Source organism: Struthio camelus, chromosome 4, assembly GCF_040807025.1.
Source record: "Struthio camelus isolate bStrCam1 chromosome 4, bStrCam1.hap1, whole genome shotgun sequence".
Taxonomy (NCBI): domain Eukaryota; kingdom Metazoa; phylum Chordata; class Aves; order Struthioniformes; family Struthionidae; genus Struthio; species Struthio camelus.
Window position 1 is genome coordinate 22,933,785 of NC_090945.1, and position 23,242 is coordinate 22,957,026.

The 23,242-nt window shown below is 38.8% G+C and overlaps 1 protein-coding gene across 15 annotated transcripts in view; it reads right to left on the minus strand.

Annotated features, from left to right (window-relative positions):
* ANK2 (ankyrin 2) overlaps positions 1–23,242 on the minus strand; it is a 360,943-nt gene that overhangs the window by 130,653 nt on the left and 207,048 nt on the right. For all 15 annotated transcript variants that reach the window (XM_068941794.1, XM_068941796.1, XM_068941799.1 and 12 more), the window contains 2 exons: positions 12,613–12,711; positions 10,756–10,854 (listed from right to left, as the gene is read on the minus strand). In XM_068941794.1, coding sequence (XP_068797895.1) covers positions 10,756–10,854; positions 12,613–12,711 — 198 coding nt within the window. The remainder of the gene's footprint in view (positions 1–10,755; positions 10,855–12,612; positions 12,712–23,242) is intronic.

Sequence of the window (23,242 nt, forward strand, 5' to 3'; positions counted from 1 at the left end):
ATGCTTTGATGTTTGGCTATATGTTCTACTTGATTGTCTTAGCAGTGAATTTGATTCTATTACCACCAGAGGAAGCGTGCTGAATCCAGACCAGTGCAAAAATCAGATTATGCCTTTGAGAAGCATAATTTGATTCAAAGTTCTTTCCTTGTTTTAAGAGCAGTAATTTGTTTCTGCTTCACATCTAGCTCCAACCTGGGAGACTGGAGAGGAGAGTGTGCTTGATTCACCTCTTGTCCTCCTGCACCCTCTGACCGCACTGCTGTGATGCTGATGGCCCCTTCATGGAGGGAGGCTTTGTTTTGTCTAGAGCCCACCTTATGAGAGAGATGCATTTAGTAAAAATATCTTTTGGATTCATCAACAACCAGCTAAATTATATACTGTAGATGGGTGGTTTTCCAAATAAAACTCGCTAAAGCTCTGTGGGACTATTTCTTAAAGAATATCCATTAACGATGAAAGCAACTTATGCTTCCCGACTAGCCTATTTTCTCAGTGTTTTAAAACAAGCAGAACACAGCACAATAGTATACATTCATTTTCCTGGGGTATCTTTTCCTTTCATATCATAAAACCAGAAAGTGCTAGTAAAAAGGATGACACACAGATCAGATAAAGTTTGAGTTTACGAGCCTAGAAATTATTCCATGTAAACTGGTGCATCTGAAAGGGAACAGGAGAGCTGCTGGATTCCGACCTACAGTAGAACTCCTCAGGAAGCACTAGCTAGTCGTTCAGGCAACAATCCTTACATTCATTACACATAGGCAGATTCTGTGGCCTGTAGAGTCCCACAGACTGTAAAGATTAAAGCTGAGAAAAACGTACAGGAAAAAGGCTAGGATTACTGGATCTAGTGAGGCTGCTGATTCTAAATTATCGGGCCAAGCAAACAAACAAAAACCAATAAAATACTATTTACTTGTTTAAGATGACAGATTGTGAAACTAATTTATTTAAAAAATATAATTATGCAGTGACACAGAAGGCTATATAGAAAGTAGTACCACCCCTTCAGCTGTCTCACTAATTATCTAGTAATATAAATGGCATGAGCACTTTCTACTCTATACTTACACCATTGCACTAACTATAATGTCTATGGATAAATGATGTTGTCTGGGTTTATGATCAACCTACTAAGTTCATTCATGAGACACCATGCAGAATTCCAAGTGTGGTTCAGGTTCAGGCAACCCTATTTACACGACAACTTTGCCTTTCAGATGCAAGAACCCTTCTCCTGGGAAGCGTATTTTGCTGTAAGTCACTTTCTAGTTTATATGACAAATTTAAAGAGCACAAAGATCCTATTTTAGCAGTTTCAAACATCACAATTTTCTCAAGAACAATAAAGTAACAATAGAGTCTGAAACAGAGCCAGGCAGACATCAAGATGTTCTGTGCCTTGAAAAATATGTCATTTTTACAAAGAATGAACCTATAATACAAACTGTGCTGATGGAGAATAATGGGAAGAGAATAAATTAGTTGTGCAAAAGAAAACATGAACTTGATATTGGGCATAACTTAGCGCCCAAAAGCTTAGCCTGGGCAGAGTCTAGCATATGAATTCTGGACAATGTCCCAGGGATAGCATTTGGGATTTTGCCTTCTATCCATGGTGAAGTGAAAGCAATACCGAAAACAATTTATTCTATGCTTATGGTAGAGGGCTTGATGGAAGAAAACACAATACTGCACTAATATTATATACAAAATGTTTGTATTTATTTGCTTGTGACTCAGCTATATCTACACCCTCATAAATACAGGCTAATAACATTTCCATTTCCTGTTTCTCATCATCTCAGTTTGCATCAGCAGAGCAGGCATGAAATGTGGCACGTTTGCCTGGTGAACCCTTACCTTCAGGTTGATACGCTGTTTTATTCCAGGCTCTTAAAGTTTATGCATATAGGCCACTTTTGTATGAAATTACCACTCAGAAAAAAACCACAATTTCTTTACATTGAACTCCAAGTTCTGACCTGCACCATTAAAGTTAGACCCTGTTATAGCACTTAAACCAACAGGGATAACTGTAAATTAACAAAATAGACCAAGACATATGTTGTGAATATTTTCAGTTTGTTTTCAGTCTGTGTTGGTTAAGAAACATGTATTACAAGATCTGATACTACCTTGCTTTGGATCGCAGGAATCTAATAATTAAAAACCATCAAAACAAAATTTAGATTCTATAATAAAAATGGACATATTTAAGTAAAACAAAACATTGCTGGCAGCTTTTTCTACAGACAAGCATTACTGCATTACAAGTAAAACATTACTATTTCTCATGTCTGTCTAAAAAAATCTTGAAAATGTGATCCAAGCAAAGTCTGATGCAGTGATGTCTGTGTAGGCAGTCTGAAGATAACAGAGGTGCAAGCTGCATTGTGATATAGCACCAAAACATATTTGACATCACGTCACTGCTTTATAGCGTTCTAAGATGGGCCCTGATACTCTTAGGTAGAATAAAGAAGATTCATTTCCCTCCCATTTTTAGAAGGAAAGGTTGCCTTGAGAATATCACTACTCCAGATACAATGCAGAGCTCAAGAGTACCAGCTTATAATGTAGGAAGGGCCAGACTGCCGTATTTTGACTGTATATATAACACATTCTCTAGCTACTCATGAACAGGAATAAATACAGCAGGTGGTTGAGGAGAGTGCTTGTTCTCCTCTATTCAGCACTTGTAAAACTGCATCCAGAGTACCATGTCCAGTTTTGGGCTTCCCCCAAGGAATCCGTGAACAAATTGGAGCAAGTCCAGCAGAGGGCCACCAAGATGAGCGAAGGGGTTGGAGCACGTGACGAACAGGGAGAGGCTGAGAGAACCAGGGTTTTGTGCAGCCTGGAGAAGGGGGATCTAATTGCTGCCTTCAACTGCCTAACGGGTGGTTATAGAAAAGATGGAGCCAGACTCTTCTTGGAGCTGTACAGTGAAAAGATGCAAGGCAAAAGACCCAAGAAAAGAAAAAAGGTCCCTTGAGAGAAAGCCAAATGGTTCCACATTTCTATATCACCATGCTGCTTCTTCTGTAGACGACATCATAAACTGGGCATCCTCATGACTTTTTTTCCTTTAACCATATGATTTTGAGACCTGGAAATGACCCGTATGAATGCTCTAATATCAAAAATCATTATCTTATGTGCATGCTCACTGTTAGAGACAGGCAGTTGAAACTTGGACTAGCTTAAGGGAGGATGAATAAGTACTTTGAATATTCTGTCCTTTCAATATTCTTAATATATTACCTTTGGTTACATCTCTCAAAATCCACTGAATCTTCCAGAAGGAATCTCTCTTTTTTTTTTTCCTCTCTCTAGCAAAAAGATAATGAGCCTGATCCTTTATTACGTTAATAATGATGAACTACAACTAAAGCACTCATTTTGATACACACCAGCTTAGAATCTGGCTCTCTGGACTATGCCAGTATTTAAGCAGAATACCCGTTTTGGTGGAATTAAAACCTTTTGTCGTAGTAGGATACGAAATACTCTGCAAAATATGGTCCATGCTGAAAGGTAAGAACATCTTTACAAACCATGAGAAGAGCAGTCTCTGCTAAAGCAAATCCTGGCATGTCCTGAGACAGACAAGCCCATCGCTGCTCGCATTCAACAAGCTCTCTTATTGCTCTTGTTTGGGAAAGTATATTGAGGCCGAAAATTTTGTGGTACTCTTACGCATTCCTTTAACCTCGTGAATAGTATAGATAAAAATACTCTAGAGTCGTAATAGCAGCATCTCCTATGTTCTGAAACAGGAAGTGGCACCATGATAGGGACAAATGTAAACAAAAATACTTGTTGGCTAATGTGTTTGCAATGAGCTTAAGGAAGGATATAGAGGAAAGGAAACCAGAGCGCTTTTAAATAACAAGATCAGCTGAGGGGAGGACTGATTTGTCTAATCCTTGCTTTCTGTATCTGGGTCACTTTAAATAATCAGAAGATTAAAATGTAGGCTTCCCCTTTTGTGAGGGCCCTCAAGAGAAGCACTGGTCAAAGCACAACCTTAGCAGCTAATAGGGAACTCATTTTCTTCTAAACTCAACTGCAGAAATTTCAAAATTGAAAGGAAGCATTTCTTTCTTAAACAATAGCCTCCAAGATATGATAATTCCCTTAACAGTTACTGAAAAGGAGTGAACTATATTTCCTCTTTTTGGCTTTGATTTTTTTCTGCTATTTCTACCTCAATTACTTGATATTTATCATGTCTAAATTTGTAGGTATCATATTATGAGGTGCAACTCTTTATAGGCTAACCTTGTTAACCTCATTTGGAATGGATGAGGGTCAAGATATATCCATTCCATAACATGTGTAGTCATAACATATCACCTTTATTCTGATAGGGGATAGGCTACAGATAGACTTACTTACCAAGAGTATTGCAGTAAGGATATGGTCACATTTGACAGACTAACATTCTAGTTATCAGATATCTCTGACCCCTCTACATGAGTCAGATGATGCAATTGGACTTTAAGAGAAATAAATACGAAACAAACTTAGTTTACCAAGTGGAAGGGTTGGACTGACTAAAACAGGTGAATCCTTGTCCATCTGGGAAAAAAATCAAGCACTGGCATCAGAACTGATGTCAATGGATATGCCACAAAAGTAGATATTCATCGAGAGAAAGATTAGAGAAAAGAACTCCTGTTCTAATGCACAAGCAACAATTAGAAACAGGTTTAGGGGTAAGGAAGTGATCCAGCTGTGCAAGAAGGAAACCAATGGGCTGGGTGGAAAGCGTGTGCATATGACGAGTGGCCAAGGCCACTTACCTGGTTCTGGACAACGAAACATTTCAGTGGCCTCTAAGCACTTTTTCAGAATTCCCCAATGAAATTCAGAAGTACTTAGAGGATCATCAACACAAGGGAATACATACTGCAAAAGGTCGCATCATGCCATGGGATAACCTTGTTCTACTCTTCAAGGAAATATAATCAAAGCTCAAAGGAGTAGTATGGGTAAGACATATTTGAAAAAGTCACAGTAAATCTGTTGTTACCCACGGTACATTACAGTCTGTACCATCCAGTCACCAAACAAGATTCTCAGTGACTGCGGCATGATCAGATCCAGACATGACCAAAGTATGATCAAATTAAGAAGAGAATTGCAACTACAATGTGTTTGTGATTTGATGAAGTTTATCTAGAACTGCTCACTCAATCAAGTGGATGTTTTATAGATATTCATCATATAAATTTATTTTCTCCAGTAATATTTGTATTACCACGCAAAAGGCAACTCTAATAGAGCCAAATAATTGCAAACATGTTGAATTCTAGGTTGAGGTATGCCCAAAAGGAACAGTAATTTCCAGATCTCTCTGGCCATTTCTAGGTTTGCCCTCATTTCAGCATTTGCCTGAAACATACTCAGGGAAGATGTCAGCTCTCAAATGATATGCATGCAGGTGAAAGTGGAGTCATTCAATTAGTAATCACTCTGCAATTAGTCTTTGTATCAAAATAGAAATTACTTCTCTAAAAATAACAGTGATGACGTATTAGCTAGAAAGGAACACATTTTTAAAAAGATAGAAAGATGAACAAAATAACAGCTCTGAAAGACCAACAGAAAATTGAAGGGCAAAGCAAAGCATATTAATAAAAAACCAAAATCCATAAAATCAAAGTCCCTGAACGCTTAATAGCCTCAGATAGCACAGATGGGTTTTGTAATCTCAGTGGCTGCAATTTTTTAATAGCATTTGCTGAGATAATTCTGTTATTTCATTGGTCTAAGGAACTGGAAATCAGCATGGTGTTTCAGATGCTGTTTTTGGCAAGTTTTGATAAAGAGCAATGTTTTATGTAATTTAGCTGAAAAAGAAAAGGAAAACAATAAGTTGAACAAATTGGAATTGAGAGTGTTCTTTTACCTATCAGTCTATAATCAGTGAAGAAATTTTATCACTATGGCAAATTCTTATCACCTGAAATGAGAATGACCTTGGCATGTACCAAGTTCTTTAAAGAGGAAGCTATGGAGCGACTTGAGTAACTTCACTGGCATTAGATCACTACCACTGAACGGCATTTAGCAGGGGCCTGAAAAAAATAAAGTGTGAAATAACAGAGATACCAAGGAAAGGATGTAATACACCCTCAATATCAGCAACTGTTTCTTAAAGATTTAAGAGTGACAATGTAACATCTTTTTTTAAAAATAGAATCGAGATTAAAATATAAGAAAGGGAAAGTGAGCATTTCAGGCATAATTCCTTGCTTTTTTCTCCAAGTTTACCTTCAATTTTGTATTTTTGTCCATTTCTAAATTTCTTAACTAACTCCTTTCCTAGTAAGATTTATTCACTTTGTCTTTGCATCTGTGATATATTTCCTGAAAGAAAATTTAGTATCAAGTATTCAAGCACATTCTCTTCAGTTATTCTCTTTTTCTTTCTCTCTATAACTTTATATTTTTCTTTTCTCACCAGCTGTAAAGTATGCTTGTTTTTAATCTTTATCTTTTATCACAAATCAAGTATCTATTCTTTATTAACTTTGAAGTTTCTATTTTTTCCTGTTTTTCTTCCTTACTTATTTATTGCCTATTATGCACGTGATCCTTGAGCATATCAATGCCATCCTGAGTAGAAAGGCAGCATTTATTACCCTCATTCTATTCATGGGGCATAGAGTTTAAATAACTTTTCCATAGTCTCATGGAAAGTTTCTGGTAAATCAGAATCGAGCTTTCAGGAGTCTGTTCAGAGCCTTGATCTACACAATACATCCTTTCTACCCATTATCTAGGCAACATCTGTTCAGTCATATTCAAATTCATACCGTAGCTACATGAAAACATGCGAACACACACAAATAGTATTTAAAATGCTGAACAGAGATATTACCCAAGCTCGTTCAATGCTTACTAGAAAGAAGAAAGATCTAGTTAGTTCATTTCCTTCTCCGAGCACTATTGCTTACTGTTTTGTTATTGACAATGTTCTGTCCAAAAAAGGAGATGGCAGAATGGTCCCTAGCAAGAGCCCACCTTCCATCTGAAATTATCCCTCGCCAGCAGCAGCAAGAGCCTTTGACTCCAGCCTGTTGTCACAGAAAGCCAGACTGCTCCCAGGTGAGAGTAGAGGCGGGAAGACCAGGCCAGGAAGGCTTGATATAGAAACTGTCTGTTGGAAAAGGGAGCTTGAGAAGGCTCCCACAGTCCACCTTAGCCTGTTGTTCCTGCATGGCCACAGCAGCTGCTGCGCAGATCTCTGTGGCAAGAACTGGAGGAACTATGTGGCTATCTGCTCAAGCAGCTGTTCTCTCTCTCTCTTCAAGAAAAAGGCAGAAGGCCAGAAAGAAACAGTCGAAAGGCCCCAAGCTGCACTGAAGACTTGCCCTCCAGTACAAGTCAATGGGACTTCTGGCACAAATCCAGGACAGATATATCACGATAATCTAAATTCTTCCTGTCTGGATGCAACCAGCGGGCAGTAGTGGGAAAAAATTCCCTCCATCAGACGATATTTTGCTTGTGCAGGCCCTCTATAGCTATTTACAACATCCACCAGCAGCTAACCAGGTGAACTGGTTAGACAACAAGAACTGAAGTGCCAGCAATGTGCGTTACATTCATTCAGAAACATGGCAAAAATCTGAACTAGGAGTTTCATCAAAACCTACATGGTGTCTGCCGGTCTGAGCTGGTGCCTGAGCCTAGACCAAGGCGGCCTGGACGAAGCAAATAGGCCCCTCTAGAAGGGATTAACACAGGCAGGCAAGAAATGGGACAGTAAGCTGGGGCTGAGTTAGAAATTACACAACCAGCCATGGAAGACCTTTTTTGCCAGAGTGTGCAGGTGCGGTGCTGCTAAGGGACATTTCCAAAAGTGTTTAGGGCTAGAAGCAGCTGGGGGACTGGCTCCCATTTAAATTGCACTACCCTGAGTAAAGCAGTGTTGCAGGACATCATGAAATGCCTGCACACACACAGCAGACAGCCTGTCTTCGCTATGGCTTGGCATATAACTGCATAGACATGATCCCTCAGCACATACTTCTCCTAGGAGAAGAAAAAAATAAGGGACTACCAGAGATGGTAATGCACTACCAGGGACTCTACAATTTTAAGGCAGTGGGCAAAGAACCTGTGTTACATAAAACAGAATGAATGACTTACTTTAAATGCCACGATCCTTTATTTATTAAGATATAATTGATTTATAAACACTAATCAAAGTCCTACACTTTGTCTTTTTTGATTAACGTCAAGTCTACATCTGTCTTTTGGGGTTTCTCTTAAGATTACATTCTCTCATATCTAAAATCATCCTCACTTGCAGATGTTTTGTTGAGTATCTTCGTAACACTGCATCTCTCCCCCGTTATTCTGAATGTTTTAACTCCTACCACGTAAATATAGGTTTTGTGGAAAGGATGTAAGAGCTAATGCCAGGTTGCCCATTGTCATCTTCTGAATCTACGTGCTGTTATCTGCTGAGTCAATTCCTCTTGGATGACAATTCAAGGAGCAAACGCCTGTTAATAGGCCTGCACAGAACATTCAGTGCTAATGCTAAATGTGTTTAAAACTAGAATAGCAGATAAAATAATAACAGTGAAACCAATTTCTGATTTTGACAAGACTTTTTTCCGTACTTAGAAAACATTCTTTCTTTTCCAACATAAGGAAAGGTCTTCATGAAGACTTTTTGAGGGATAACACTTCACAAAAGAAATATTTTTATGATGATTTCTCTTAGCACTGTCAAAACCCTAATGTTAAAGGCATCAGTTTATCTTCTTATACGCATGAAGAAGCTGGAAAACGTATGCAGAAATTATCCAATTAGAACATTATGAAAGGAGTTTGCTAAATTTTTGAGCAATGGAATTACAGCATTCCTTAGCTTAAATTAAATGGAAGTAGAGCATGGGGAGTAACTGACTGTCAGTTGTTCTGAGAGAGGCTCTTTAGCACAGGCTTTCAGACAGAAAGCAAAATAATAACAGAAATTTTGGACTCAAGGCAGCTTAAAGATCTTTTTAATTTATCTCTCTTGTCTTAAAATATAGAGAAGGTACAGATACACCTGTTCATTTTGTAGCCTATTGGTTCATCTAGCGCCCTCTATTTACTTTACCTCGTCCATCATATATTTGCAGCCTTCTATTTAGTTTACATTGTCCACCATGTATTCGTGGCATCAAGCAGCAAAAAACCTCAGCCTCCCAGGCGTAGGCAAGGAAGACGTGTCCATCCCAGATCTGACTAGCTTAACATCTCTCACAAGCTTGGCTGTGTTCACAGTGACTAGGGAATACTCTACAGAACAAGGCTGAGAAAAGCACCTCACACAGGCCCAGCTATACTTCCTGAAATTCTCTTCCGTCAAGGTAGCTCCTTGCTGCACTGTTTAATCAGATCACTCTTTTCTTGTTCTACTCGTGTATCCCAGAAACAACGAGCAAAAAGCCCATTATATTGCCCACAGGCAGTAAGCGCTAAGAAAATTTAATCTGAAACTAATCTACCCCTGAAGCATAGCTTGTTTTTCTCATTCTCTTAGTTCATACTATTACTGTACAAATGGTATTTGTGGTCATCAAATGATATACCCAGATTCAATATGACCAGTGTTAGTTAGCTTGAAGATTTACTTCTGAGAATGTCACAAGCTGACAGCTTGTGCTGTCTTCCTGCTTCAGAAAGATCTTGTCTGAATAAAGACAGCAGCTTCTTTATCATATAGTAGATCCTCATCTACACCATCAGCTGTATCTACCTCATCTATACCAACAGACAGTTGCCACAGTTAAGAATGTAACATTTACAAATAGTAACCAAATAATTTATCTGATAAATTGTTTCTAATCCGAGAGGAAATAACACCTATCTCCAATATATGCAGTGATAACGTGCTAAATTGCTATATGGTGCTAAAAGGTGTGTCTACTTGGGAGGGCAGAGGAGAGAGGGCCAGTTAGCTCCAAAAACAAACCATTGTCTAGCGGGTTTGCAGTCTGTTTTTCACTGCGAATCTAACGCATGCTGTTTATAGGTCTGAAATCATGACAGGGAGACAGCTGCCACTACAGCCTTGCTCAAACTGGGGAGAGAAGACTCTCTTCCAGCACTGGCCATCAGTCAATCTCTGCAACAACATCACCACCAAGTTCTCTGGTACGTTCTGGAAGAAAAGCCAAGCTTCTTGACAATGGAAATAAAGGAGCTCTTTTTACAGTTGGTTTGCCTGTCAGGACAAGGTGAATTCCTCAAGATCAAATGTACGTTCCACCCTTTGATGCAAATTCCTTCTGATTACATAAAGAATGATTTCAGAAGCCTAAAGTTGTCTGCAAAATTTAAAACTAACAAATAACCATGAAAAGGAATGTTATAATTCAAAATTTTGATAAATTTTCTTAACACTCATCAACTTCAACATTTCTACACTTAGCAGAATTTTTGAAACTACCAATTTATTAAAGCATACTAGGAAGAGGTGTTCTTAGAGATTTCAATCAATAACAACGCAAGCTTATATATCACACGACGAGTACATAATGGCTTCAGTTTGTCATTTATTTTTACTTTACTTACATACCTGTAAACGTCATCTAAGCCTCATTTTGACTGATCTGTCAGGGTTGGCATTAAATAAAAAGTTTGGAATTACTGCCTAACTTCTCAGATCTATTATATAAAACTTCACCAAACAACTCTTAAAAGAGAGAAGTGAAAATAGCATCATACCTGAGATTGTGCATTGATATTGGCTCCTTCCTTAACCAAAACTTTGACAACTTCAGCCTGTCCTGCTAAGGATGCAATGTGCAGGGCTGTATTCCCTTTCTGTTATGGGAGGAGAAAACAATGAGAATCATTATTTTTCTTTATGAATCTCTTCAACCAGCAGTTCTTTATAATGCTCAAGCATATAGGCCTTCGTTTTTTGAGTACAGGTTTACCTTACGGTTCCATGATGTTCCATAAACATCCTACGGGATAGAACTGATAACTGCAGCAATGAAGGTTCCTTGAGCTGTCGTGTAACGCTAACATCCCAACGTAACTTTTGAGCGAGATTTTGGAATTTGATTGGGGCATGGAACCACAGTTCTACGTAAAGTTTAAAATAAGCCAATAGTTTTTTCTTCAGCTCCAGATGTCATACCCTGTAAGAAGGTAGCAGGAATCTGGGAGTCCTAAAATTCAAGTTGTGAATCACCTGTAAAGTGAAGTTTCCTCGTACAAGACTCAAAAGAAAAACCTGAGTACTGAGGAGCAAAACAACTCTTTAAATGTGGAAGAAAAACAAAATGTTTCCTATTCTCTAATTGGCGTGAAATTAAAATGCATGTTTTTGAAAGGTCTTAATTACTCATCTACAAACAGAACTAGAAGAGACATATGCAGAAAAAGCAGGGGGAACTGCTTATATTCACAAGTGGCCATTTTTTATTAGTACAAGAAGAAGCATGACACTGAAGAGAGTCCTTCTTGACCTTTGGACGGGTTGCAAATAGGTTAGAAAAATGTAGATGAAGCGCTCCATTAAATCTCTCACAAATAGCAGCAGTGAGATCACTGCTTTTGTAAGAGGCTTCCATTTTTTCAGGCCAGTCTCTCAACCCCAGGAACACTATCTAAAAGGGCTTTATTAAACAATCAAGGCCAGGTGCCTAAAGACTCATAAAAACAAAATAAAAACTCCACAGTCCCACCTGGAAGCTGGTGGTTCTACCAAGAGCTTCACTGCGAGCTCTTAAAAGAGGGAACCTCATCTTCTCATCAGTGATAGAATGCACAAGTGGAGCAAGAACCTAAGAACCTCTTTGAGCTGAGGATCAAGCATTAACATTGAGGGACATCCCAGGCAGGCATCAGACCTCACAGAACAGACAGCTGCAGGAAGAGAGGGTCGGGAACTGAATGCAAGGGCTGGGCCCCGCCAGTCTGCCTACAGAACAGAGCAGCAGCCACCAATGCCAGAACTAAAAGGATGAACTGCTGCGGCTGACCACAACCTCCATTTTCCCAGTCCCACCCCGGGCTGGGTGAAGGCACTAGGAGTCAATCACCACATCAGTCAAGCCAACAAAGCTAGCCCATCACAAAGAATTTACCACCGATGGACAAGTAACATACCAACTGAACGTTTCGGACATACTTGTTGCGTGCCTGTGTGTGGAAGGCAAAATGTGTTATCCTTGAAGGCTTTTTCAATTATGTCCCTGAGTGAAAGGGCTTCAGGTATGATACAATTACTTTCGATTTTTGCAGATTTGAAAAGGTCTACTATTTTGAGCTATATTCATTCTCTGCAATGGTGAATTGTCATTGGAAATAATGAAATATTTGGCATTGCTAAAGCTTTTTAATACTTTCCCTGTGAACAGATTGCATAAACAATAATCTTTCCCTCTTAATTTACTACTGATAAGCCTCAGCAAATAACATAGACTCACAGAGCGTAACAGAAGTAAAATTTTAAATAGCAATGGGGCATTTATCTTACTATCTTATTTTGTACTTCTATTTTTTTCTACGTTTCTCTCATTTATTTCACTTTTTCTTTTGTGAATGAACTTAGAGACATGCATAAATTACCTTAGTGGCAGAATCCACAGCTGACCCTCTTTCCAATAATTCTTGTACCAGTCCCACATGCCCTTCTTTAGCAGCCAGGTGCAGAGCATTGAGTCCATTCTGTAAGCACAAGGGCCATATCAGTTACAAATATCAGTTCTGAAGATACACATTCCCACCTTACCCTGGTATAGGAAGAAGATTAGTAGTTGGAATACTATTACATCTCTTGGCTGGCTGTCTACATAAGTCAGATACTTGGGACTTTGCTAGTTGAGCCAAGGCACTGCATGACAAAGCTTCTCCAATAACATTTTTCTCATAGCAACAAAGACATCAAAACAAACTGTATTTTGCAGTAAGTAAATAACCATAAGATGTTCCTTCCTTTTGGATGGCTTCACATTTCTGCTGGCTATTTTGAGTATCACCATGGATCCCATTATTTCAAAATCCGAGTGCTTATCTACCTTTTATTTACTGTAATCTCATCTAGCCCCAGTGAGGTATTATCATCACAAGAGAAATCACAGGACTTAGCCAAATTTACACAGGATGTGTCTAGTGAATCAGGATTATTTCAGGCTGATATGGCTGTCCTGAACACTGGACTCTTCTCCTTTCCTCTGGGATTAGCTGATACCAAAGCTAATCAGAACACCACGAGCACAAGTAGAGCGAAATATTTGTTGATTACGGATGGTTTGTAAGTTATACCGACCACTGACTTAATAGAAACACAAATGGTTCTGACGAACAAGTCCTCCCTAAACTTTGAGGTTTGTAACCTCATTCATAAAGGAAAATTAATGAAATATGAGCTAGAATTTTCAAAAAAACAACCAAAGAAACTAGACACCTAAATCCCTTTCACATTAAATGGAATAGGATACTTTATCTTATAAATTCCAGCCACAGAAACCATGCATCTTCCTTTTGCTATTATCCCTATTCCACCCAAGGGAAAATATAAAAGGGCACTCTATTGTAACTGAATTGCCAATCTATTTTTCACAATCCCATGGTATTTTTTGCAGTACATCAGGCAGGTGACAGCAACAGAGACTGCCAGTGCCCTCAAGCATTCTGCTGTTTTCCCATGTTGCAAGTATCATAAATAATACTCAGGTATCTGAGTAACACCAGGCTTAGCACGGTATAATATTTATCACTTTACTCATCTCTAGGCAGTTCACAGTCATTTTAATTATGTAATAAACAATCAGCTTTCTGGTCTTTCGTTTGTCCATCCTCACAGGCAGTTCAAGCTTACAATTCCCAGTGGGATTCTAAACTACTTAGCACTTCACAGGAGACATTTAATGGGAGGAGGTCCAAGGGCTGCACACAGCAGTCCAAATTCATGTCTGAAGTAACTCCATTTAATTCTGCATTCATGTAAGCAACACAGACATATTTTGTGGTCAAATTCAGAAGTGTGACTATGAGAAAAGCAAAGGAACTGAAGGAAGGAGACATTCACAAGCTGCCAAAAGAAAATACTCTATGCAGCCTGGTAGTTCGGAAAGGCTAATGAGAAATGTGGTTTCAAATCCCATTATGTGGGTAAAGCAGCAGTAACCAGATTCTTCTTATCCTAGAGGAGCACTCTTACTGCTGAGTTGCAGAATCCAAGGATGGCAGTAAAGCCATGCTCCTGATCAAAAAACATTTTTAGCCAAAATTATGCGGTGAGGATGGCCATATTCTTCATGACGTGTAACACTGTACATGTCAGTGAATTTTTTTGCAAGTTGAAAACATTCCAGCCAGCTCTAATCTTGTTTTTTAATCTCTGCTGAGTATTAAGTGACCATAATTACTACTCAGAGTGGTTGAAAGTTCTGAAATAGTATTTTGTGAGGAAAATCAGTGTTCCCCTTGTTTGAGAAGGAAGAACTATTTGCATACCTAATCACATAGATCAGTCGTCAGCACTTTCTAAGACAGCATGAACGGTAAGTTTTTATTCCTTACGGTTATACACAGCTGATGTATTTCTGTTAAGTGTGTCTTTTTTCATTCTTTTTGAGCACATGGAAGTTCACAGACAATAGCACAGAAACTGAAATACTAGATGGGAAGGGGACAGCATGCCTGCAAAGTATGATGTGCCTACATAAATTGTGTGCACACACACATACCTCTGACTGCAAAAAGTTGAGAAGAAGCTTTTTTAGTCTAGCATGTGGCAGAATATGAAGAAAGGAAGGCTTGCCCCAGTGCTAAACAGTAGCAACCTCTTAACATATTTGTATTTATGGCTTTAAAATACATATCTAATGATACCACATTAAGCAACTGAAGCTAATATTGCTGCATAGGTCGGGTGATTTTTTTTGCACTATTAGATTTTTATCATATTTATTAAAACATATGCAAAATGAATTCCATGACGTTCAGTAAAACGACTACTAAAAGAAACTATAGCCTAAATGCAGTTCTTACTGTATACATTCAAATAACGTAACTACGTAGGTTTTCTCTTATCCTTGAAAGCCAAAAAGCAAAAGCAAGCATTGTACTTTAAATGTTAAGAGCCAGCACAAGTGTAGCCTTAAAGCAAGCTTTGCTCCTCCGCGTTCTGAATATTGCAATCGCTTCCCAACCCACAAGGCTGATTCCTGCTGCTTATGACGACGGAAGTTCAGACCGAATCAGGGCAACTCCCCCATTCCTGCCAACTGAATTCTTGTACATTAGAACAACAAAGGTTTCTGACACTTCCCTTCTCTCTCACGTCTCCCTACCAGAATGTTGTGGGTGGAGAGGGAGATTAATTTAATGTTCTGCTAAGCAAAAAACATACAGCATTTGGACTGTTGTTCCTCACAAAGCACACATATACCATAACTACCTTTCTCTAAGAGGCTCACTTGTAACACTCATAAAAGAACATAATACTAAGCCTTGCAAGCTCGGTCGCTCAAGTGTTTCCTGCAGAGACCTATTTCCTCGGTTCTTTTTCTCCTGGGCTACTGAGCTAGAGGTTTCAGCACTTCACATCCCACGGAGTGCTACAGACACACATACCACCACTGCTCACAGCATTTATTATACTATCACCTTACATATTTTCACTGTACCAGAAAAGCCCACTAATTTCTTGTGAAGTTCTAGAAATCACAAACCTTTCCAATTTCGGTCACTTTTTTCATAAGATTGGCACTAAGTCTCACTAGCATTGTCTGAAAATTACCCAAGGAGGTCCATGGCACTTTTGCCATTGAACTGAAACACAGCAGGACTGGATCCTTACAGACTACAAGTTCCTTAAGCCACTGCCTGGTGCCTTGTGAATGCTACTGAGCCATTTTTTCCTTCTGGCCCACCACTCAGGCTGCGGTTACCTCCAACAGCCACAATGGCTCATCCTGTTCCTGCCTTCCTCCATTATGCCAAAGCAAAGCGACCCTATAGAAAGGCAATGTCTTGGCAGAGCATCAGATCAATCTATAGTTCAAAGGACACTAAGTCAGAGACGGCAGCAGTGCCACCAGAAGAAACAGCTCTGCTTCTCCTGTCCCCTCCTCGGCTCATTTCTATCCCCAGGCACCTTTCTGCCAAGGTTTGCTGCAGATCAGGCCCCCGAAGAGTTCAGTATGAGGCTGCGCAAATGCTTCCGCCAGCACAGGAGAGAGCAGTGCATGGAGGTAACACCAAGAGACTAGGACAAGGCCAGGATCACTTCCTCTGTAGCAGTGTTGACCTAATGCCAGCTTCAAAAGCCTGACAAAGTACAGCCCCAGCAGATATTTAGCATTATTGCAGCTCCAGTGACAAACTGCAGACAAAAGCTGCAATATGGGCACAGCACAAGCTTTTACACACTCCTGTCTGAGCTTAGCTGTGACGGGTATAGATGGAAACCCGTCAGTCCTAGAAGCTTTTCTCACCTTCTGCTGGTGAAAGTTACTGAAAAGTATAAATAAAACAGGAAATGTATAGCTGGGGGAAAGAAAGTATTTGAAGGAAGTGGGAAAAACTTCTTCATATAAGCGAATATTTGCTTGTGTTACTTTAGTATATATTGACCTTCACACAAAAGAAAAGAATTTTTGTGAAATATAATGATTTTGTTAACATTTTTTAATTTCCTGAAGTCTATTTCAGTCTGAAAGTATTCTATAAATACTTAAGATCTTTGAGAAAATTCAGAAGCAAGAATGTAGATCAAAGGAATTAACCCTCTTCTTTCCTTTACACTAAAAAGGTCTCAGCACTTGTAACTCTACTGACTCCGATGCAAGTTGGAGTGCAGCACTTTCCAGGAGGTATTACAAATTTCTGAATTTCTAATTACTCTTACTCTTACCTTTGCCACACAAGGTCAGAATGACATTGAAACAACCTCTGGGACACGCATCGCGAAAGTGAAACCAAAACAACGTCAAAATGGATTTTTTAATATTTTGACATTCTCTTGAAGCATAAAATGCAATGAACTTTAATCAAGTTGGTTCCACTGATGCTGCGTTTACAAGCCTCACTGTTATTTAGATTTTTTTGTTCTAGTTAGAAGAGGCTGCAAGATCGGAAAAATGCACTTTTTTTTTCCAAATAGGAACACAAAAACGCAGTTGTTAGCTGCAAGTTGAAAGGTTCTTCCCTTCCCCTCCTCTTTCTATCTGGTATTCATACTCTGTTACCTTAGACAAAATCTCCTGGCTTTTTCCTCTATATTATTTATCCCATTGATAAAATGGAGGGGGGAAACTCTTTATTGCAAAGATTTGGGGAAGTTTCTTATTTTATAAGTAACTTCTAGATACACGCAATAAAATTGTTAAAGTATTATTAATTAATTTGACTTTTGTGTTTGATATTTTGCTCAAAATACCCGTAGAGTGTTCTTGCCCAGAAAGCGCCACGAGATCAGATGCTACACAACTTTGTTTTGTGGAAGCACATAAAAGTCAGTGCCTTATCTAGTGGTAATTCAAAATTAAACTTCTGGGACCAAAAGAAAATGAAAGATGCTTGTTCTGATTCACAGCTTCTCTGGCTTCCACAAGTGTGACTCTACTGACACTTTTAGAGCTATGACTCGCACAATACTAGAATGACAGAATGAGAGTGAATCAGGTCTATCGTTGAGCTCTAGCCTCAGCTGCTGTTGGACCTACTACGAGTCACTGAAGAACTTGACCCATGGACTGAAGCTTGAAGCCACATGTGTTTGGCAACATGTATACTAACAGGTCAATGGCAAAGCACAGGTTACTAACACATGGGGGAAAAAAAAGCTATTGTGACTAGGCCTGCGTGCTCACAGTAGCTCCTTCATGTGTTTTGACGGTTATGAGGGCATCTGCACTCACCAGTGGAGGCTGAGACTAAAATGCAATATCATAGTTTTTTCTTAAAGTCTGAAATTTTTCTCCATCTCCTTAACAGATATCAGTCTACAGTGGCTGTAAATTCTCTCTTCTAAACAAATCTGTTGGGCAAGTGAAAAGGGCATATGGTCAGCCTCTTTTCAAGAAGGATTTGGAAAAGGGCACATTAGAGAGCATGGCCTTCTCAGTTCCAAAAGCGTGCTGAAGTTTATCTCTTTGTGATGTTTTGGGGGAAAAGTTGTAAAAGAAGAAAAAATAATTTCCAATTGTGAAAATTCTCCCTTTAAGTTCCTTTATAGCCTATGAAAACGAATTAACCTACTGAGTTATCATCAATGCGTGGTACTATCATGACTACTGTGCTCCTTAAGTCTATAGTTAGCACTAGTGGGAGTGTTAGCTGCTTTCCATTTGGATCAAATCAGGGAGTAATGAATAGCTGGTCCTATGTCTCACTGTAACTCAAGCAATAACACCACCAACCACATTATAAAGAAGCTAACAAAATCACAGCAAAAGTCAAACAGATCTAAGATAGCCCCCAAAATATCCTATATTTAGGTCCCATTCTGTTCAAGGTATCAGATTTGGAATACTTTCCTTGAGAACACATAAGACTGCATCAAAACAAATGCCAAAAGCCATCATGCTTTTTTCCTTCTAAGAAAGTAACTTCTAATACTCTTGAAAACTGACAAACTACCAAAGACAAAGCGGGGAAACGTTACTGCATTTTGGATCATCAGTTCTCTTTCAAAACACAGCAGGCAGCTAGTGAACACTTAGCCTTGTCAGATTTGTGTGCATACCTTCCGCTAGAACTATGGGCTGCCTAAGTAAACGCCGTGCTTACAAATGCATACTGTAAAACTAAGAGCTCATTTTGCTAGTCAACTTTTTGAACATTGATTCACATACTTCAGAAGCAAGTCATTTTCTCTGGCTACATCAACTATAAATAGCAACCAAGTCCTAAGTAACAAAAAGAAAGTTTTATAGCACATGGAAAATAGCTTTAAAGAAATTAGAAGTTTTCAAGGTCTATGAGCTTTTTGTCCAGTTAAAAATACTAATAGATTTTTAAAAGGCACCAATCTAAAACAGTGGAATTTTATCCACAGACATTTCTCAATTTCTCTCCAGAAATAAAGAAATACTGACTTATGATTTTCAGAATATGTGATGGTGCTTGAATTCAGATTAAAGGAACCAATTCCATAACAACTTAACCTGATATGAGCTGGAAGTAGGATGCAATAATGCACTATAAAATGGTAACTAATCCCTGCACTCAATATATCCAGAAACATTAAATTCTATCAGATTTTGGAAATTGTTAAAACAGAATAAATGCTTTGATTATCTATGAAGATAGGTCTCTATCAAAACTTAGGACCTCAGAAGTAACTGCTTAAACTGAAGAAAGCATCTTTTTACATCTCTCTCTATTCAGGAAAGCAAATTCCTAACATTACGTATTTTCTGAGTTGGGATCCATTCTGAAGCAGCATTTTGCTGAGAAAATAAAACTGCATGCACAAGGCTTCATTTTTGAAAGAGTATAGAGACATCTCATTCTAAAATAAAATACATTCCCTGTGCTTAGTGCAGAGCGCATTTGCTCCCCCCCTAGACAGCGAGGGCACAACCACATAGATATCCCAATTCAAATCCTCTGAAGGAGGAGGAATGACTGCCCAGGTTGCAGTAGGAGCTGCCATGCCTCATTCCCTATGCCCTAGCCTCCTGCTCCTAATAAAACTGACAGTACACCAGTAATGCTGATGCCCAATCATAGCTTTTTGATAACTAAAAACCTCAGCTTCCTAACTGAACCTACTGTAGACAGCTCCGTGAGGAATTTTATATGAAATCAAAATATGAGCTTGTAAGAAGCTGAAATGACTGTAGGCACTCAAGGGAATGGTGAGGGTTAAGAAATTGTGCTCACTAGCCCTGTGTCGGACGCCTGTCACTTCTTGGGGAGTCCCAGTGCCAGAGAGTAGCTGGTGTCTTCAGGAAAAGAGATTATCTAGTGCACAGAGAAGAGTTTTTCCTGGCTTCCAGGGGCTGAGACAACACAGACTAGACGTTAATAATTATTTACAGAGCTGAAAGGGTTACTTCAGCATTTTCCGTTTTGTACTGTTTGCCAAGAGCTCAAAATACTCCATATAGTCTACAAAATTCCTGAGTTAATTCAGCCCAGACATTAGGTAAAATTAGTAATTTAATCATGTTGATGTGGGAATTTTTTTGCACACTGGTCCACCATTTTCTTACCCTAATACGTGCAAGTATAAATCCAGCTTTGATCTTCACAACAGTGCAAAATCACAGAATGCGAAAGTTGGTGCTGTTGCAAGGTGTCATCCAGGAATGCTCTATCTAGCTCAAGCAACCCAGAAGTTAAGCAGCATCTATTCTGTATCTGATTCAGATTTCATCTATACAATGTCAATGGATAAAGCTCCTGCTTTGTACAATATTTTTAAGATGCTCTCATGAAAGAGAAACTTTAGCCAGCCAGTTGCAGAAGGAAAGTACTTCCCACAGAAGATGACTCTGCAGCCACCCTAGTCCTAGAGTATTCCTCTCACAGTAAGCAGGAGAGCATGAATTGGGGTGGGGGGGAGGTCAATGTTTCCAAGGGATTACCGTATTAACTGTGCTCTGTCTTGTGGGGGATCCTTCTTGTGAATACTGCAGTTTATTATCAAGCCTAAAATTTGTTGAATCTATTTGAAAATATTTATGAGAAGTACTTTTCAGATGTGAGTCTCAGAATCTGTGTCTAGACTTGTGCTCTCCTAATTGGGGAACTTGAAGTTTTTCCAGTTCTGTCCCATAAAACGCATCTTTTTCTTCACAGTAGGTTTTTTTTAAAGGAAACTTTCTTCTACACAATAAGACAAGATTTTTTCTATATGTTTTCAATAAGCAGAGCACGGAAAGCCCCAATTCTTCTCCCGCTCTTCATTAAATTCCTTGGCATGGACAGCAATAGAACATTTCTCACTTTAATAACCTAACTTCCATTTGACACATGACAACTTTAATCATCCGCAGCTTTTCTTCAGCAGTGAAGATAATGCCTCAAAATATTTCAGAGGATTTCATTTCCAATTCTTCCATTCTTTTTAAAAAATAAATAGCGGCCACAAATGTGGGGGGTTTTAATTAGACAAAATCTAGCCTGAGCTTGCAAATCCCCCTTCAAAGAAATGCCCATTGACTTCACTAGAACATCAAGAGATCTTGCAGGACTGATGCAGACACTTATTTTAAATCACAGTTACAGTCCTACTCAATTTGATGGTACTAGTCACTTAAATAAGCGTGGAAAGCTTGTCCCTAATTATGAAGCAAAAGTAATTAGATTTATGCAACAGATTTATAAGAGAGCCACATCGTACAATATTGCAGTCAGATCAACGGTGAAACCTTAACAGCGTGATAAGTGTACTCTTAGAGCAGTAACAATTTTTCTGAGAGAGGAGGTAATACCTTAAGCAGCAAAGTCAACTACATTTTTATAACATTATGCAAAACAATTTATTTTATATTGAAGATTGACTATTTATATAAGCACTTCAGAAAGTTTACGACTTTCTGAAACTGCTTATTTAAAAAGTGTTAAAAAGGCAGCTACTCTCTGACCATCTGAGGTTAACCAAAACTGCATCGCTAATTATCATCTGACTAGAGATGCTGTGCTGGGGCCACAGGATTTTTATCTGCTTGGACACAAGTTAGTTAGTCAGCTAAAAATACCACCCACTGAATGTTTATTTACAGGTTGAGATCTCACAAAAATAGCATGGGAAACCTCAGACTTCCGCACCTTAGGTCACTGGGGATCAGGTGCTTTGTGTGGGATGGTGTACTTAAAGCTCAGGAAAATGAACTAGCTGATCGTACCGTTTCCAGTGTCCATAAAGTGATATATGAAGTTTCTACACTCCTCAGACTGTCTAGTGCACTTTCTACAACATGAATGTACGTTTTGTGATTGGATTTTGATGTCTCTCCTGGTAGAACGGTAACTTACAGGTGCCAGCAGCTGCTCCTGCAGGGGCAGAGTGGCACCGCAGAGCGCTCACCCTACGGCTGCTTCCCTTGAACTTCAGAACTCTCCCGTCATAAAGAAGTGTTTTAGAAGCCATGGAAAATACCGGAGGTCATGCCTTGACTATACAGTTGGAAAAAAATTCGTAAAATTTTCTGAAGGCCAGAATAGAATTTGAGTAATTCAAAAAACCAAAGAACCAAGCAAGTCTTCATTAGAATAAAACCACTGAAGTCAAAGATGCACCAGAAATGCAAAAGAGATTGGTTAAAACAGTGCAGACTGTTTCTTATAGTAACAGGTTTAGGATATAGCACAAATGCACTGGGGCGGGGGGGGGGATATACATAACCAGCGCAGAGCTGTTTCTCATAATAATAGGCTAATAATAGGCATACCACAAATACACTAGAGGGAGAAAAACATGCATAAATACTACCTTTGAAAAATTTATGGCTACTCTTCCTGCCCTGCACAGCTATCCTATTTTTTTTTTTTTTTAAAGCAATTTACTAGTCATTTTCATACAGGTGGCTTCCAGGCATCAAAGAGGAAGACAAAAGGTACGCTTCTTCAAAGAGGATTCAAAGATAAAGTAATTGAAACTCAAATTCTAGAGACTGGGGAATTTGCCGTCAGTACCATTATGATGATAGTAGTCCATATTATTGAAGGACTTAGCTAAAATTCATTCAGAAAAAGAAAAACTTCCCATTTCATGAGGGATTCAGCTTCTAAAGCCCACGTTCGTATTAGAGCAGGAACTTTCAGGCTGACAACTGCCTTGGAAAACATACATCTTTCATGCTAGCTATCCCAAAAACTAGAAATGCTGATTTAACAGCCTTCTTTCTTTCAACTGCCCTGGAGAGCAATTTATTAGCTGTCACAGCTCAAGGGAATCATAATCTAATTTCTTTACTAATTCCAAAGACAAATACAGCTTTATTTCCCAAATATTTTATTTATTTGTAATATGCATGTACACAGCAACTATCAGCTCAGCTCCTGGACACAAGTTACGTTAGGAGCAGTAAAATCTTTCAGATAAAACCTGTCTCAGGATATAGTAAGGAAAACGTTGATTACGGCTCATGTTAAAAATCTGAATAGTGATCACAAGAGATAAGAAAATATGGGTGTTTCCTCAATGCAAAACCTAAAATAATATCTTTGATTCCATTCCTGCACGTTTCCTAAAGAATAGAGCAGCTCCAAATGTAATATATCTGAAAAATACTCT